We start from the raw sequence: 18130 nt of genomic DNA on the forward strand, positions 1-18130 counted from the left end.
TAGTATTTCATTTTATGGAGATGTGAAACTAAAAAATAGAATACATCATAGTGTGATTATGCCATTACCTTGCCACGTTACTTGCTACATGGCTACACCATATAATCGACAGATTTATTGGATGATTCTACATACGACTACATACTTGTAGTATCTATGTAACATATAAATTTACATACGTACATCGAGGGAAGCAAAACTTCTCAACGATTCTTACTTAGTAAGCTGTAAAAAATAGTCCGGTTTTTATCTGTATTTACAAATCCTGATAAAATTCTCTCTAACTTTGTACCGAAAGCTCCATACAACAAAAGATATTAGGCCGATCAGCATCCCGTATATCGTAGCTTCATATAGCTAAAAGCATAATTTTTACGATATATTTTATGATATATACCAATATAAGAAGAAAAATATCGTTTTACTTCCTGGAAATAACGAAACACACGCGTAGCCTACGATAAAAATTGCGAAAATTTATAGTTCAACGACAGATTGAAAACGAGTGAGACCACGAGGGCTCTGTTCTTTTGCCATTCTTCGTTATGTTACAATAATTCACTTTTATAAAATACATGTATCAAAAAACAAACATTTAATTCACCTCACCGAAGATTATATTTGAAATAAAAGATAAATAAATTCAAATATAAATGTGTAGGTACCTACCTACAAATTGAACGACAAAATTCATTGACCCACGGATTTTTTTCTTTTGCATATTTATACCTATGTATTTAAATTAAATGATTTGTAACGCTATAATTTTTTAATTATATTTGTATATATATATATATATATATATATATATATATATATATATATATATATATATATATATATATATATATATATATGTATATATATATATATATATATATATATATATATGTATATATATATATTTATATATATATATATATATATATATATATATATATATATATATATATATATATATATATATATATATATATATATATATATATATATATATATATATATATTGAATGTGTTAAAAAAAAGATAGAACAAATAAGGATCGTAGTGTCAAACCACACTCGACCATTTATGGTGAAAAATCATTACAGTACAGCTACAGGTTTTTGTCACAAATCACAGCCGACTCGAGTTTCACCAGATTCAACTTGTTTAACAGTTAAGTATAGGGTATAGGCTATGTGCTCGTAAGTATCTGTCACTACTTATGTACATACTGTCTTATGTTTGTGACCATGTAGTGATGTGTATGTAACGTAGCTACGTATGTCTAGTTGGAGATTACTATTTTACTTTTGTTACTTTACTCTTGTTGCTATTTTTACTAAAATGTGTTTCGTGGTATAAGAAAAGAAATATTTTAGGTTTTCAATGTGGTTTTTAGAACCTCCTTAGCTTTTCACACAATCCATCTGACCAGACCGGCCTAGCGACTCTGGCGACCAGGGCGGACCGATGGAGTCGCTACTGTCTCCGAGGATTATCTTAACGATTCCAATCATGTGATTTTATTGAAGTCAACGGTAAAACGTCCGAGTTTATTGTTGATCGGATAAAAGTATAATTGTTGCCGACGAGTACCCGAGTACTCTTTACGGAAGTAGAAACTTCACTTCGCGGGGAGTGACGGCGGCGAGAGAAAATATACTTTTATCACAAAGAACGGATACTTTCTAAACCAAATGTAGAGCACTCATAATTCATAATGAGGGACTCGATATTCGGAGTGTTCAGACACTTTCAGTTTCGCGCGAATGTCAGCTAACTCGCGAATTACATCTAAAATAATCAATTCAATTTCTGAATTAGTTAATAGAAGATTAAACGAGCTTTTAAGTATTAAATCAAAATATATATATTTTAAACAAAATTATACATAATCCTGCTTTAAATATTTAATATAATTACTATATAATACACTTCCCATATTATTTTTTTCAGAAAAACCATATAAAATCATAGTTTTCAACTCGTGCCTTGTGTTTTTAAAAATTTACACATTTATTTTTCTAGCCTCCCACGAGTATACTGACGTGGTTAACGACAAAACCCGTTCACTGGTCAAATAAAATAAAAGTGGAAAAAGAGTATATAGTTATCGTTTAAATACATAGTTATTGTTTTATTATATAAAATGCAGTTTCACAAAGAAATGTCACTACAAGGCTAAAATCAAATAATGTTTAAAATAATACCAAGGAAAATGGACGTAGCAGAAACTGAAAAAAAACATAACCCTAGTAGTAAAATATTCGTTTTATATTTTGATATTTTCTATTTCTTTTCTTTCCTCTACACATTTGTTTGGTTCGTAACTAGGAATTCACGTTTCGCATTACACTATTTGGTTTCGTCCTCGTTCGGACGTATAACGTATGGAAATCGAGGTTTTCGCATGATTATAGGAATTTATTTCAGGAACTGCATAATAATTGAAGCCTTAATACCGCGATTCAGTTTATGAATAAGAAATTCTTATTTACCCTGTGATCAAATTTAAAACTGACCGAGTACGTAATTTTTTAAGGAAATTGTAATTTCCACTTTCTACACTTTGATAACACTTTTGCATTGATATGCTATAACTTATGCCAAAATCTTTTCGTTGTTGACTACTTACGTAAACGTATAAATAATTTTAAAAATAATTAGTTTGAAACGGTAGCGTGCCGCTATGGAGGATTAAGTAACACTCGCGGTATGCGCTCTCGTATTTACGTGTTGATATACTCGATACAATATTATGCATTTCACTATACGATATTAAAATAGCTCGGTTCCGGGCTAGTCGGGTGGATGAATTCGTGTCTGCTGTTCTAGTCCTTCCATGTTCACAAGTTGTCCAGCCCGGCTAAGTCTGTCGCGACACATCGCATCCTTAAAATATTTATTTATTTATTTATTTTATTTATTCGGGAATTGGTGAGCTTATTTCGGGTTAAAGGGGATCTGATAGTGCTTAACGAACCCCACCTATATCGTTACTCTCGCCATCTCGTCATCTCGTCATCGCCACCACCTTAACATCGCCATTACTAAACAGAGAACATCCCCATTTAGAATTTCAGTTACAGACAAAACATACGCAAAAACACGTGTTAGGTAAACGGATCAATTTTCCAAACATTACCTCGATGTGTGTTCATTGTGTGCGGATTAAAATAAGATGACCACGAGGAGGTACCTATCGACCATCATCAGGTGTATACACCGATATCTTAGTAGACCAAAAGATCGGTGATCGGTAGTTTAGCTACGATAGTAAATTTTAAAAAAATAAGCATATACTTATACATAAACATGCGCCATAGATACAAAATTCTATTGTAGAATATTTTTTTATTCATAATAAAAATTATTCTACACTAACTCTAGATTCAAAACTATAGTTTTGAGAATAATAATAAACATTTTTGTATTATTTCAAAAATATATGAAAAAAACTTTTAGCAGTAATATTGGGGGCTTTTCTTAACATACAACAAAGGGCTATTTAATTAAACTGTGAAATATGAATCTCTCGATAAAATTAAGGGGAAAATTATGGAAGTGATTAGAATAGATGTTGTTGTAGTTTTTTCTTACTTATTGTATCTGTAGATATATTTAAAATCATTTAGGGGTAATCGGGGAGGTTTTATAAAATCACAGTAAAAGTATTTAGCATTTTTTCGGTGTAGGATTTTAATAATTTAATATGATTTTACACCCGTTAAAAACTTAATAAAAACTTTATTTTCGGAACTTAATTAGTATTTATAAGAAATAAACAATCATAACTCCTTCCACCTTTATTTTGGCCAGCGACCAAGTTTTATTTAACATTGTTTTTTTAAACAGTGAAAAAAAGCTATTTAGTGGTTTTATTTCTTTTATGAAATGAGTTCCTCCAAGAAAATTCAGTAGCAACTTAAACCTAATAATATTTTGTTATGGAAAAGATTATTGAATAAAAATATTTATTATCAAGCGGTAAATAGTTGAAATGACACTCGGTAACTCTGATACATACATATTATGTAGGTCGGAACGTTAATACAAAGGAGTAATAAGATTTTAAAATTATCTAAATGATTTATCCAAAGTAGTTCAAGGCTCGGTGAACTCTACTTAGTCGTGTGGGATGCAAAATGATACATTTGAATATTGCGTGACTTCTCGGTGCAATATTCGGCGGCTGCAGATTTTTGTTTAACGCATAAACTCTCAAAATCCCTTTGTTTAGAAAACCGGAAATGAATAGACGTAAATAAATAATATTCCGTTCAATTCGACTCATAACAATAATTTCGTGACGTGTCTCGCAGCACTTGGCGAAGGAAGTCGTACGCGTCGTCTCCGTCACAAGGCAAACGGTTGGAAACATTTTAATCTTACGTTTACCTAACCTTTGGCTAACCGAATACAAAACGTACTAACCTCCTTCCTTCGCGATCCTTGGATTTTTAAATGTCCAGTGGCAAGCCTCAGATCATTATCTGTTTTTTTTTTTAAGTGAGTTGATTACATTTAATCGACTCACAAAAAAGTTTTGTACTGACATTTCTTCATGGAACTGCATTTTTTATAGTAAATAAACAACTATTTAGTTTTTCCACCTTTATTTTATTTGATCAGTGGCCGGGTTTCGCGGTTACCGACATCACCAATCTGATGATGCCGGTAACGACTAAACACGGTCATTGTTCGAATGAAATAAAAGTGGGGAAAATATATACATACTTATGTAGTTGTTTTATTTTACAATCAACTCGCAACTAAAATCGTCATCTTACCATTAACTACTTAGTATTAACTACAACCGGGCAATTTCAAAATGGCAACTGATGGAAAATCTAAATTGAAATGTTTCCTTATTCTGTTAAAAACTAAATTGTCGAGTTTGAGTAAAGGAAATTGTTTTGTATGTGTTGCGTGAAATGAAGGATACCTACCTTCCCATAGGAATGTTGCGGAGCGCTCCAGTGCGTGGTCTCGAGCTGCGCGTGCTGCTGCAGGCCCTGCTGGTCGCTGGTCCACTCGGCGCGGCGCACCGTGGGCGCCATCAGGGGCGCCGCAGCGGCGCCGGCCCCCGAGCCGGCCTCCCGGCGCGCCAGCATCGCCGCGCTGGGCGGGTCGATCGTTCGCTGTACTCGGCTGTGGCGGCAGCTTCGGCTCTTCGCTCAGTATCTGCGAGATAACAGCGCGTAAGTCTTTCGCTACATATTGTCATATTGTCCGACCCACGAAGAGCGGAAGGTTCGACAGAAGACGACTATAGTGTCGAGGACATCCGAAGATTCCTCCTACACGCGTTGGGACATGAGACAGCGGATCATAGATTTATCTAACGAGTTACGACATGTAAAGTAACATAAAACAAACACAGTATAGATGCGACATTTATCGTAAAAATACATTAAAGTGTAACAATTATCAGCTGGTATTATAAGCCAGGTCCAAACATGGCCCAGATCTTTATTCTCTGGGATAAAAACAATTTCATATTTTATGGGTTTTTCCGATGACATTAGTAAAGATTAGTAACTGATTTTAAAATTCTAAAGTGGTTAGACACAAAAGTCCTTAGTTTAGATCAGAGGTTCCCAAACTTTTTGTCTCGTAGACCCCTTGCCATGTTTTTCGATTTTGGGTAGACCCCCCCCCCGCCTTACCTGATATTGATTTTTAGCAAATTAATTAACTTCAAAAGTATTTTTGACAGCCGATATATGTAGTGCTCACTTTGAAATATTTAAATTTATAACGGTAGTGATTTCACTATATTTATAGTGAAAATTAAAAAGCACACATGTTAGGTTTGATACATTTATTCAATAAATTCAAATTAAAACATAGACCCCTTGCATGTTTTCGTAGACCCCTGGGGGTCGTTGTAGACCACTTTGGGAGTCGCTGGTTTAGATAAATAAATATACAGTATGTATGTATGTATGTAGTTGACGCGTTTGGAATCGACCTTCTGGGCGACGCGCGACGATTACATAGGAAAGTAAACTTTTTAACTGCATAGTGTAGATAACGTTACTTTACTTATGGATGTTTATTTCTAATGACTTAGGAATTATAAAACCAGTTATCGGTTCGTATTGTCTGGAAGTTAAAATTACCGAAAAAAATATAAATATTCGTTTTTACCAAACAGAAGTAGAGTTAATCACTACATAGTTAAAACGTTAACTTCCACGCGTATTCAATAGTGTCCCGGTATCCCATACGAAAGTTGAAGCGTAGGCCGTGTAGATAACTTTAACTTTAATTTTATTCGGCAAAAAACAAATACGAATTAATTTTCTTTTCGATATCATTAATTTCCTGACAAAACTGATGGACAACCGTTTTGCAAAGTCGTTAAACATAAAAGTTCAGAAGTAAAGGTAAACTTACATTCGGAAGATATTTAATAAAAGCTAATAACACAACGTAGACAACGCGTTATATTTTCACTATAATTCTAGCCTTGGACTCGGTCCAGTCGAATCTTGTAACACGTCCATAGCCATCTAGGCAAGATTGTGGCAATACAAGACAATGTTTTCAGTTCTTCCGTTCTGACCTCGAGGATTTTACGATTCTGAAGTTAGGAGGAAAGAACAGATGAAACTCAACCCTCGAACACCAGTTGAAGGCCTCAAAGACTTCAGACAAGTCTTATAATATAATTTTTATGCTCGAACTTTATGTTTTACATTTTGTCATCAGTATAATAAAATCTAAATTTACACTGCGATGTGTTATGTGCTACCTTTTACAAATTGTTTACAATGGAGATATTTTTAAGAAGGTCATTATTATCACAGCTGTCATAATAATATTACTTACCTACTTACACTTTTCATTATCTACCAAATTGAATTCTAATATTTCTCCACAGCTGACTATTATTGTTAATTGTACGAGAACATATAGATGAGATTCAAACGATATAAACGGGACAGGTTTTGTACTTTTGTTTGGTTTTTATGCGAGACGTGAAGTATTTTCTTAATTTTTTTACCCAGAAGTGACATATAGGTTTCTATATAAATCTGAGTAGTCAGTCGATAATTGTATACATATTAAGTAGTTCGCGATGTGTACTGGTTGGTGTAACACAAAATAAAAGAATCAGTCCTACTTCCTAGTGGGAGACAACAAATAATATCGTCCCACGGATTAACTCACCTAACACTAACAGGCGTCGGGCACAGCAGTCATTTGGTGATGGACTATGAAATAACATTGACGCGAAGGTTATGCGAATTTAATATTCTTCGTTATAATAATAAGGCTCAAACAATGTTACGGTATAAAGCATCGGAGTAATTATGTACCCAGACATTATGTAGTAATAGACAGTGAACAAGAGAGCTACAGTGCTCGTAGCATCTTCAGGGTTTCACGGCCACGATTGCCGAGTCGAGTCGATGACTTCATTTTCTGTCGATTCGGAACGTTGCGGTGCATTCACATACACCATACACATGTAACCTACTTAAACAAACACATCAATCATCTTAACAAATCGTAATCGCAACCAACCCGGGAGCTGTTATTCACCGAAGAGAAACGAACTGACATTCCTATTCTTCATTTTAATTATCATTCACATATTGTGATATCTTATATTATATCCTAAGGTTAGTCGCGTACTATCCTTACAGGTAATATTGACATGGACATGACCATTTGTTCTCTGTTGTTGCACGTGGAGCGCCTTCCCGGCTGCCGGTGCGCGGTGTTGCGAGTTACGGCGAGAGATTGATTTGGGCAAGTTTCGGTGTTCGTGGGCCGCGGAGGCGGCCAGGCGCCCCCGCAGCGCCCGATTGCGGTTCGAGGCTGTGTCCCGACGACTTCGGGCTCCGGTACGACGAAAGGGGACACCCGAAGTATGGCGGCGTGAGGTTAGCGCGATTTTACAACTAAAAACTAGCGAGAGTGAATCACTTTCATTGTGTGTAATTACCCGACCCTGCACACTATTACAGCTCTGCGCACGCGCGTGCCAACACAAAAGTATTGGAATGTCAACAATGCTGTAGAAAACTAATTACCTTTTTTTAATAATCATTTTAATTTTAAAGAAAGTGATTTAATACGAGAAGAGTTTTGCAATAATTCGTTGTACCAAATGGCGTTACTCCAATTATGGCCTATTATGACGCTGTGATGATCCCTTGTCGCTCGTCTGTGATCGTTCCTTGTCGCTCGTCTTATTTTATTCGATAATCGTTAGAAAGAAATGGATGAATTATTTGACAGGATGTCGAAGTGAAATACAATGAAATAGAAAAATATAGAAAAATTATATACTAAATACCATACAGTAGGGATTCTTGCCTCTTATTGCCTTATTTACTAAAGCACATTTACGTGGGCGAAACATCGACTACATCGGAACATTTGCCTTTTAAGATTTCTCCGTCTGCCTTTATAATAACACGTCCGTAGAATCTACACAAGCAGGTAGACACGTTACGTGCAATTATTGAAATTATTCAGCATTAAATTAAATATACTTTTGAAATAACTTCGTGCTCGACTTGCTTTACAGACTAAAACAATAGGCAATCAAAAAGTGAACCGAAATAGTCTTAAATATTTATTATAACGCCACGCGAACAATGCAAGAACTCTCTTCTTTTCACTCAAAACTTGTCGCTCTTCCAAATAATTCAATCAAACTCCATTTAACGTTTTCATCTATTATTATTTATATTATATTAACATCGATAATCGTGATAATTTAATAAACCACCACATACAATTAAACTCTCATGAAAATATTCATAAAATGCCTTTGTGTTTATGGCATTTTACAAATGGTAAACATAATAATATATTTATGTTCACCATTTGTTATGGATAAAAAATTATACATACAAGAAGTGTTTTTTTAGTGAAAATTTTCTAAGGAGAATCGTAGTGTAAAAATGAAAACAAAATTGAGCTTGTGTCGCAAAGTGAGACCGTCGAGAGAAACCCGGGTTTAGCAACATGCCAATAATGTATCAATCCATTTATAGAACTACGGGTCGTCAGAAGGCCCCGTGGGCGGTGCTCGGTTCCTACTGCTGCGAGCCACAGTACGCACATAACCGTCACATAATGTACCTTCTACCTACCAACCTACTTATATTTATTAGTAAATACGCATTGATCAATAAAAAGGAACACTACAATTATCTACTTATATATATATATATATATATATATATATATATATATATATATATATATATATATATATATATATATATATATATATATATATATATATATATATATATATATATATATATATATGTAATAAAATAACTAGGTACCTACCTATACATTTTATTAAGTACTTACAAAAAGTACCTACATAAAACAGTTCTACCACCAGATGCCGCATGCGTCGCTCAGAATTAAACAAAAGACTTCCGATAATATTATTAACTGTCAGAATCAGATAGATAGATAGATAGATAGATATAAAAATTATTATAAAGATAAATTAAGAATAAACTTTAATTACAAAGCAACACATTGTTTATTTTATTATTATACACCCACTTTACATATTATTTACACTTAATTTTCAAAAGGAAAATATTACCACGTTATAAAACGACAATTTTGTTAAATGGAAATGGATTATGAAACATTAGATGTATTAAAACAATTACTACAATATGTTCGGAGTGAGAGAGAAAAATTAGAAGATGATCAAAGAAAACGATTAGAAGATAATCAAAGAAGACGTGGAAATCTAAGAACTAGTGATAAAATTAAAGATAAAAGTCCATGTAAGATTTGTGAAAAATTAAATAAGGGAACTCGATATCACCCTGAAGCAACATGCTGGTTTAAAACAAAGGACGATGATAAGATTAATAATAAAAATGAAGATTTACAAATCACACAGAAACAGTGCTTGAAGAATGAAAATAAAAATAATGTGGAAAAAATTTCTACAAAATATAAAATAAAATATACTCCAGAAAAGAAGAATTTCGAAGCAGATTGTATGAGCAGGAATCCAGTATTAGAATCGAAGGAAAATGCAAATGAACAATTAAAAGTTGTAAATTTGGTTAAATTAGAAGATATTTTAAAAGATCAGAATAAAAATGAAGACATACAAATAACACAGAAACAGTGCTTGAAAAATGAAAATAAAAATAAAATAGAAAAAGCTTCTACGAAAGATAAAATAAAATATACTCCAGGAAAGAAGAATTTAGAAGTAGATTGTCTAAGCAGGAATCCAGTATTAAAATCGAATGAAAATGCAGATGAACAATTAAAAGTTGTAAATTTGGTTAAATTAGAAGATATTTCAAAAGATCAGAATAAAAATGAAGACATACAAATAACACAGAAACAGTGCTTGAAAAATGAAAATAAAAATAAAGTAAAAAAAACTTCTACGAAAGATGAAATAAAATATACTCCAGGAAAGAAGAATTTAGAAGTAGATTGTCTAAGCCGGAATCCAGTTTTAGAATCGAATAAAAATGCAGATGAACAATTAAAAGTTGTACATTTGGTTATATTAGAAGATACTTTAAGAGATCTGAATAAAAATGAAGGAATTCAAAAGAAAAAAACAAATGGATTGAGAAAAACTGTGTCTACTTTAAAAGGGTCAAGAAGAAAAAAAAAATACAAAAAAAAGAAAAAAAAAGAACGAAAAAAAAGGAAAAAAAAGGAAGAAAGAAAAAAAACAAGAAAGAAAAAAAAGAAGGAAAAAAGAAAGAAAGAAAAAAAAAAAAAAAAACTTTATCATATCACTAAACTTATACAAGAAGATGATCCGGAGGACGAGTGAAAATTTTACTATGAATTTTCATCCCCAAGGGGGGAGATGTAATAAAATAACTAGGTACCTACCTATACATTTTATTAAGTACTTACAAAAAGTACCTACATAAAACAGTTCTACCACCAGATGCCGCATGCGTCGCTCAGAATTAAACAAAAGACTTCCGATAATATTATTAACTGTCAGAATCAGATAGATAGATAGATAGATAGATATAAAAATTATTATAAAGATAAATTAAGAATAAACTTTAATTACAAAGCAACACATTGTTTATTTTATTATTATACACCCACTTTACATATTATTTACACTTAATTTTCAAAAGGAAAATATTACCACGTTATATATATATATATATATATATATATATATATATATATATATATATATATATATATATATATATATATATATATATATATATATATATATATATATATATATATATATATATATATATATACATTTACATACGTGAAAATCATTTGCAAAATTATGTTTTAACCAATTGCATCGTTTACTGTATTACAGGTAATGCATTACGAGTACAATACACATAATGTGGAATTTATTGTACCTCTAAATACTTAAACCAATCGCGGTAGAAAACCTGTGATTGAGAATTCTAGTGAAAATAAATAAGTTCATAAGTTCGAGATAAAAAACTCTATTGTAAAATAGATACTTTATTGTAAAATTTAATAAAATTGAATATAATTTAGACTGATAAATTCGTTTTTCCTATAACTAAAGTGAATCCCGGATTTTACGTCTCCGTATTTAACATTTTCCCGCCAATTGCGTGTAATTATTTCAGTCCCGATATATTTTCGTACGTTCATTACCCTCATGTACTGTCATTTAATTTTGGCCTCGATCTGTAACGCTTCTTTTTTGACATTATTAGCGATCATCGTTTACGTGCAGTTTTTATGTTTTTTGTTTGTTTTATTCGTTGTCATTACAATTTTACAAAAATTAAATTCAAAATGTTTTTTCAACACCCCCAATCTGTACGTTCCCTCCATTTAGGTTTTTGTATGCAAAAAAACTAATTCACATAATTTTTTGATTTCATCAAAAAAAAATCCTCAGCCCCTTAATAAACGTAAAGTAGGGGTATAATACTTTCGTTGTATAACTTTTCATATAATATAACTATATACCTGCAATATATCACCGTATCTGTGCTGAATACAAGAGAAGGCCAAGAGTATTTAAATTATTTTATAACTAGAATAAAATAACCACGTATTTTTTCCACATGAATTTTATTTGACCAGCAACCGGGTTTCGTCGTAACCGACATCATCAGACTGGTGTGAGTCTAGACAAAATTCTATGTTACATTCACAACAACTGCTGCGGAGTTAGTGAAGACGAAGGTCCGGATGTTGATGTATCGTGGCACTAGGTTCCTGTTCCTGCACTCCATGTTAATCCACAAGTATTGTCCAGTAAGTTTTACCACGTAATTTAAACGTTAATTTCCCGTGGAATCGACACCCCGGTATTTCAGCAACAATTAAGCAACTTAGACAATGTTCTGGAAGACGAAGAATCCCGATTTTCTTGGTTGCACAACTGAAGAAAGTAGTTTAGAAGATTCCAGGGTTCCGCGATCACAAGGCCACGGAGCGGAAACATAATACGCTATATTATAGCGGCATGATCCCATACTTCCGGTGTTCCGAGAGCGCGAGAAGTAGAACAAATGAAGAGTTCTATTTTTCTTAGAGCATAATAGTTTCGTATATTACTTACATGCAAATAAACATTATATTATGCACAAATCCATAATTTTCTCGACCGAGATTATTATCAGATCGCGAAAAAAATGTATTTCACTAAAAACATCAACGATCGGTTAAACGCGAAACCAATTTCGAGATAATTATTTTTATCACTCGCACAAACATATTATTTAGTTGCCTACTGCAGATTGACTAGATTATACATGTGCGCTACGATGGCGATGCGCAGATCGTGTGCTCGATACGAGTGGAGTATCATGTTTGTACGTACCTCACACCTAGCTGCATGTCTATAACGCTAGGTGTGTTATCACTAACCGGCGACTAACCATACGCATACTACACATAACAGTATGTTAATTTACTATTAATCAGATTATAGAGCCAGATTTAACACGTCTCGAAGCAGTCGGTTTTGATCGGCGAGTTTGAGTCGGTGGATGAAAAGTCAGTATTTAGATTTATTGTGTGAATGAAAACTGAAAAACGGAATTGTACCGCATGATGGCGCCCTGCTCCTCTAGTCGGGGCGACCTAACTTCGCTCCAGCGTGTCAGGGTATGAATCGGTTAAAAGAGTATATGTATTTATTATAAAATGTAAAATGAGAGTTAAACGAGCGATGAGTGAACGAAAACGACTGTTGAGAGAGGAAGGAAGGGTAAAAATTACTAATAATTTACAGATATTTTTTTTTCTGGAAAGAAGTCAAAAACTCCTGTAACCTAAATGAGAACGGATGTATAAAATCGATTGCAGCGAAAGACGAAAAAATGGTGACGAATAAAAAAGAAATAAAAGAAAGATGGAAAGAGTATTTTGAGGAGGTGCATGAAACTCGTGCTATGAACATCATTAGTGACGTAAATGCATTTCTTCAAATATGTGTGAATTCAAGGGAGATAGGTATGGAAATATTTTAAAATGGAAAAGCTGTAGAATTCGATAATTTTGTCTCAGAATACATCAAGAATGGTGGCGGAATAGTTCTCACTTGGTTGAACAGACTCTTTAACCGGTGTCAAGAGGAAAGTTATACTCCCGTCGACCAATCGATGGGAGTAATCAATGGAGGAGACCAATCTCCTCCTTTAAAGAAGGGCAGTTATAATACCTCTCCACAAGGGAAAGGGTTCTAGGGTGGGAAATGGGAAGTACAAAGCTAGTGTGCTGAGTTTTGCTGGTAAGACGTATGGAAGAATCTTTATAGTAAACCATAAACAAAATACTAAATGTGGGTTGTTTAGAGTGAATGGGAAAGGGTGTACCTACTGATCAAAGTTTTGCTTTGCGCAGTGTTAGATTAGTTTTTGGCAAAAACCAAAAACTTTTCTGCGCATTTGTGGACTTGGATCGAGTTGAAAGAACGACGCTGTGGAAGCTTTTATCTGAGTATGGAGTAAGCATTCTTAAGCAAGCTTATCCAAGCCATTGCAGCCTTGTACGGGGATAGCACTGCATGCACTGGGGTAAATGGTTCATTTTTATCTTGGATTGGTATTTCTAACGGTGTAAAACAGGGATGTATAATTTCATAGCTGTTTAATACATACCTACTGTCTGCTGCCTTTTATATGCTGATAATGGTGTGCTTCTTGCCGATAGTAAAGAAGATCTGCAGCTGGTGTCAAAGGTGTACAATGGAAAGTAATTTGTTGATGAATGTTGACAAATCCAAAGACATGGTTTTTGAAAGAGATTATTGCAGATAATGGTAAATGGGGAAATTTCGGGACAGGTAGACGATTTCGTATATTTGGGAAATATGTTTTCTAGGGATGAAAATATTCATAATGATATAGAAAGGAAAGTGAATGTTGAGAACAGACTGAATAGTGCACTGAATTCAGTTATAGTAAATAAAACCCTATCAGCGAAAGCTAAACGGGCAGTAAACAAAGTATTGAGTATTGGTTCCAAACCATATGTATGGAAGTGAATAATGTATGGAAGTGAAGCATGGAGTTGGCAAAAGAAGGATAAAAGTAGACTGGATGCAGTCCAAATGCGTTATCGCAGAAAAAACGTTGTATGATAGAAGTTCGACCATTCGACCATTATAAGGAAAAAATGCAAGGCTGAGATAAGAACTATCGATAAAATTAAGAAAGGTGTATTGAGGCGAATGTGGTTGGAATAGAAGCAGAGGAAGACCGAATAAAACTTGGTATGATCAAGTATTTCAAATAAGTACTTGAAAGTGGTCAAGTCAGGAGCCGGAATAATCAGCGGGTATGTATGAGGAGATGCATGAATGTGGAAGAGGCGAAGAGGTTGCAAAGACCTATATATATATATATATATATATATGGTATATATTATGTACACATATATGTGTATGTATTTATCCAAGGCATCAATATAAATAAAAGAAAACAGGTCTTTTCTTTAAAAGTTTGTTTAAAATAGTTATTACCTAACTATTAATGGTGCCAATCATTATTTGGTGATCTTATATTCGTTTTGTGTGTCATCTTGTAAATGTGCATTTTCCTCTTTTTTTCCACAGATCGTGATTCTGTCTCGGCTTCAGCCATACGTAGAGTGGGCTGAAACTCCCCTTCAGAGGGGATAACTAGTAGGGGAGAGTGCCCATGGATGGGACGTTTTTGATTTTGCCTCTATAGTTCTTCTCTGTAAAATTAATCACAAAAAGTAAACGTGGTTTCTCTTTATTCAATCTTTTAGCTACAAATATGCCGTACTTTGTTTTCTAAAAAAATTAACCTAACTGCCTGAAAAATCGATTTCAAATCATGTCCTAAAATGTCCCATTCATAAACACCCTCCCATGAGAGGGACACCAGTATACCATGAATAGGACAGTAATTAAAATGCTAGATTGATGGAATAATTCTATTTTAAAACAAAAATCATCTGTAGACACTTTCGTATAATACGTAGACACATGTAAAAGAAATTTTATTTAACATTTTTGGCAATTTTTTTTTTCATGGGCCACAAAATTTACATTTAAGCCATTGCATAAAACTTTATTGATATTCTCCTTCACATATGTGACACTTATTATCCTCCTTTCCTTTTGTTTTTGTCAGTGATACACCTTCTATTTCAACTGATTTATCTGAACTGATCTCTGTCATCACTCATTGAAATATTTTGTTGAAAACTGAGTTTTTTTTAAAACTCTTTTAGCGTTAGGCTTATTTTATGGTCTATCTATAGGTTTTCATTTTCCATTCTTCAATAATTGTATTTTCAAAAACTTGTCCTTTTCTGAAGTGTCAGATATTATACTTGATTTCCCCTTACTGATTTATTTCTGTACTGTAGAACATATTCTTCCAGCTGAATTTAAATACGTGGAAAGTATTTCTTCTCGCTTCAGACTGAACTAACTAACTAAAAAAACTAACTTACTATCACGCCGCTTCCCCGCAGGGATAGGTAGAAAGAATATAACGCCACACCACTCTGTCTTTGCAAACATTCTTTTCGCCTCTTCCACGTTCATGCATCTCCTCACTCATACCCGCCGATTGTTACGACTCCAACCTGACCACTTGCAACTATTTGGCTTACCTGATCGTGCCATGTTTTTTTCAGTCTTTCTCTGCTCCTTTTTCCAATAACATTCGCCTAGTAAATTTGTTTAACCGTTTTATCCTCACTCATTCGTTCTACATGTCCAAACCATCTCAACACATTTTTCTTAATTTTATCGATTATGCTTATTTCAGCTTTGCATTCCTTCCTTATTTCACTATTCGAATATCTATCATACATCGTTTTGTCGCACATTCTTCTGAGAGATCGCATTTCGACTGCATTCAGTCTACTTTCATCCTTATTTTGCCAACTCCATGTTTCACTTCCATACATTAGAGTTAGAACCAGGACTCCGTTATGCACTGCCAGTTTAGCTTCCGCTGATAGGCTCTTTTATTTCCTATCAGCCTTTACTTGTTTGACATGTCTATAAAGAGAAGATTTTCCTATTGCATATGTCTTTGCAACCGACCTAATATTTTGCTTTTATTTAAAACCTCTTCTACAGCAGCTTCAATTAGAACGTTGGTGATTGATGGTTGGTGAACGATGCCGTGTTTTTGGCATTATAACCTAAAAACAATATAATGTTTACAATGCGTGTAATACAAACGAGTACAAACGATTTTTAATATAAATTAAAAGTATTCGCCATGAATGGGGCAATTCCCTTGAGTGGGACCGTCCCATTCATGATCACTGCGCGCGTCCCATTCAAGAAAATGCGTGATTTTTAGAAAAATAGATAAATCGATACATTTATTCTAAAGTAAATTTGATGAAACATACTTTATAATATCCTGAGAGAACCAACTTAAATAATTGTATTTATCAATCGCAGCACTTATCATAACCTATATGTACAAACAAAATCAAATTGCAATATATAATTTACTTTTTGACGCAAAAAAATTGTAACACGTCTTACTCGCTTTACTGTCAGTCGAGAACTAAGGTTTGAGGATTAATCTGTCTAATATCGTAGCGTTAATGTTGGGTAATTTTTTATTTTTTTTTGTAATAATAGTTTGGGCTGGAGGACGATTGTCCCATTCATCCTCTGTCCCACTCGTGGGCACTCTCCCCTACACACGATTTAGTTCATCTGCCGGTTCTGGATGTAAAGTACGAGTCAGTGTTGGTCGGCAGCGTGGAGCGTGGAGCGTGGAGCGTGGAGCGTGGAGCGTGGAGCGCGGAGGAAGCGATAGGTAGGTCGGTAAAGTGCGGGCGCGGTGCTTGCAGCTCGGCTCGCACTCTCGAGACCACTTTTTTCCTTCTGAACAAGCTGTTCAGCTTTTATCGGCTGGCAGATGGTGACTAGACCAGCTTCTTCACGAGTGAAAACATTCAATTTTATAGCTCATGTATTTCAACAAAATATCAATATTATAAATTGCAAATAGCCAATTTTAACATCGTGTTAAATGTTTGTAATGAGATAATGCCTTATCACGAACAGTTTCCTGTCTCCAATTATAAATAGGTAAAATTATAAAAAGTATCTACCAAAAAACAATATCAGTCACGCCAAGTAACGTTTCAACAAAGTAAATGCCTTTTTTATAAAAGACATGTATTATTACATAAAACTGTTCATTTTGTGTTCTTTGCAAGAATATTTATGCCATATATTTGTTTTATTTTACGACTAATATACGTGTGTCAATACTTTCCCTTGATTTCTGATGCGGCGAACCGGAAATCTAATCGCTCGTTAGATTTAATTAAGTACATAATTGAAAGCTCCCTCCCGTACGGGGTGTCTGGACCTGGTTTAATGACTCGGCAATTCTCAGATCCACTCGTGAGAGAAAACAAATTTATGTTTAATTTCGTTTTTACTTTTAAATATCAATACTTTTAATCCCTTGTGAACTCGTTTAACGAATTCGATTTTACTACTTTTAATCTCCGTATCCATTGCCAATGCAAAATTTTAATAACTGCGCCCTACAACATCCACCCTTTGTTATACATCCCCGTAATTTAATTACGAGGAGTTTGGCTAATAAGCTTCATATTTAGTACGGTCTCCGCGCAGTTTCACATTGCCCTATTAATATATTTAAGCCGA

The 18130-nt window shown here is 33.8% G+C and overlaps 1 protein-coding gene across 7 annotated transcripts in view; it reads right to left on the bottom strand.

The window, feature by feature from the left end:
- LOC148303068 (uncharacterized) overlaps positions 1-18130 on the bottom strand; it is a 40324-nt gene that overhangs the window by 17249 nt on the left and 4945 nt on the right. For all 7 annotated transcript variants that reach the window (XM_088270651.1, XM_088270649.1, XM_088270646.1 and 4 more), the window contains exon 2: positions 4935-5169. In XM_088270651.1, coding sequence (XP_088126777.1) covers positions 4935-5099 — 165 coding nt within the window. In that variant the 5' untranslated portion in view covers positions 5100-5169. The remainder of the gene's footprint in view (positions 1-4934; positions 5170-18130) is intronic.

Source organism: Brachycentrus maculatus, unplaced genomic scaffold, assembly GCF_059751285.1.
Source record: "Brachycentrus maculatus isolate JH-2025_06_01 unplaced genomic scaffold, ASM5975128v1 h1tg000388l, whole genome shotgun sequence".
Taxonomy (NCBI): Eukaryota; Metazoa; Arthropoda; class Insecta; order Trichoptera; family Brachycentridae; genus Brachycentrus; species Brachycentrus maculatus.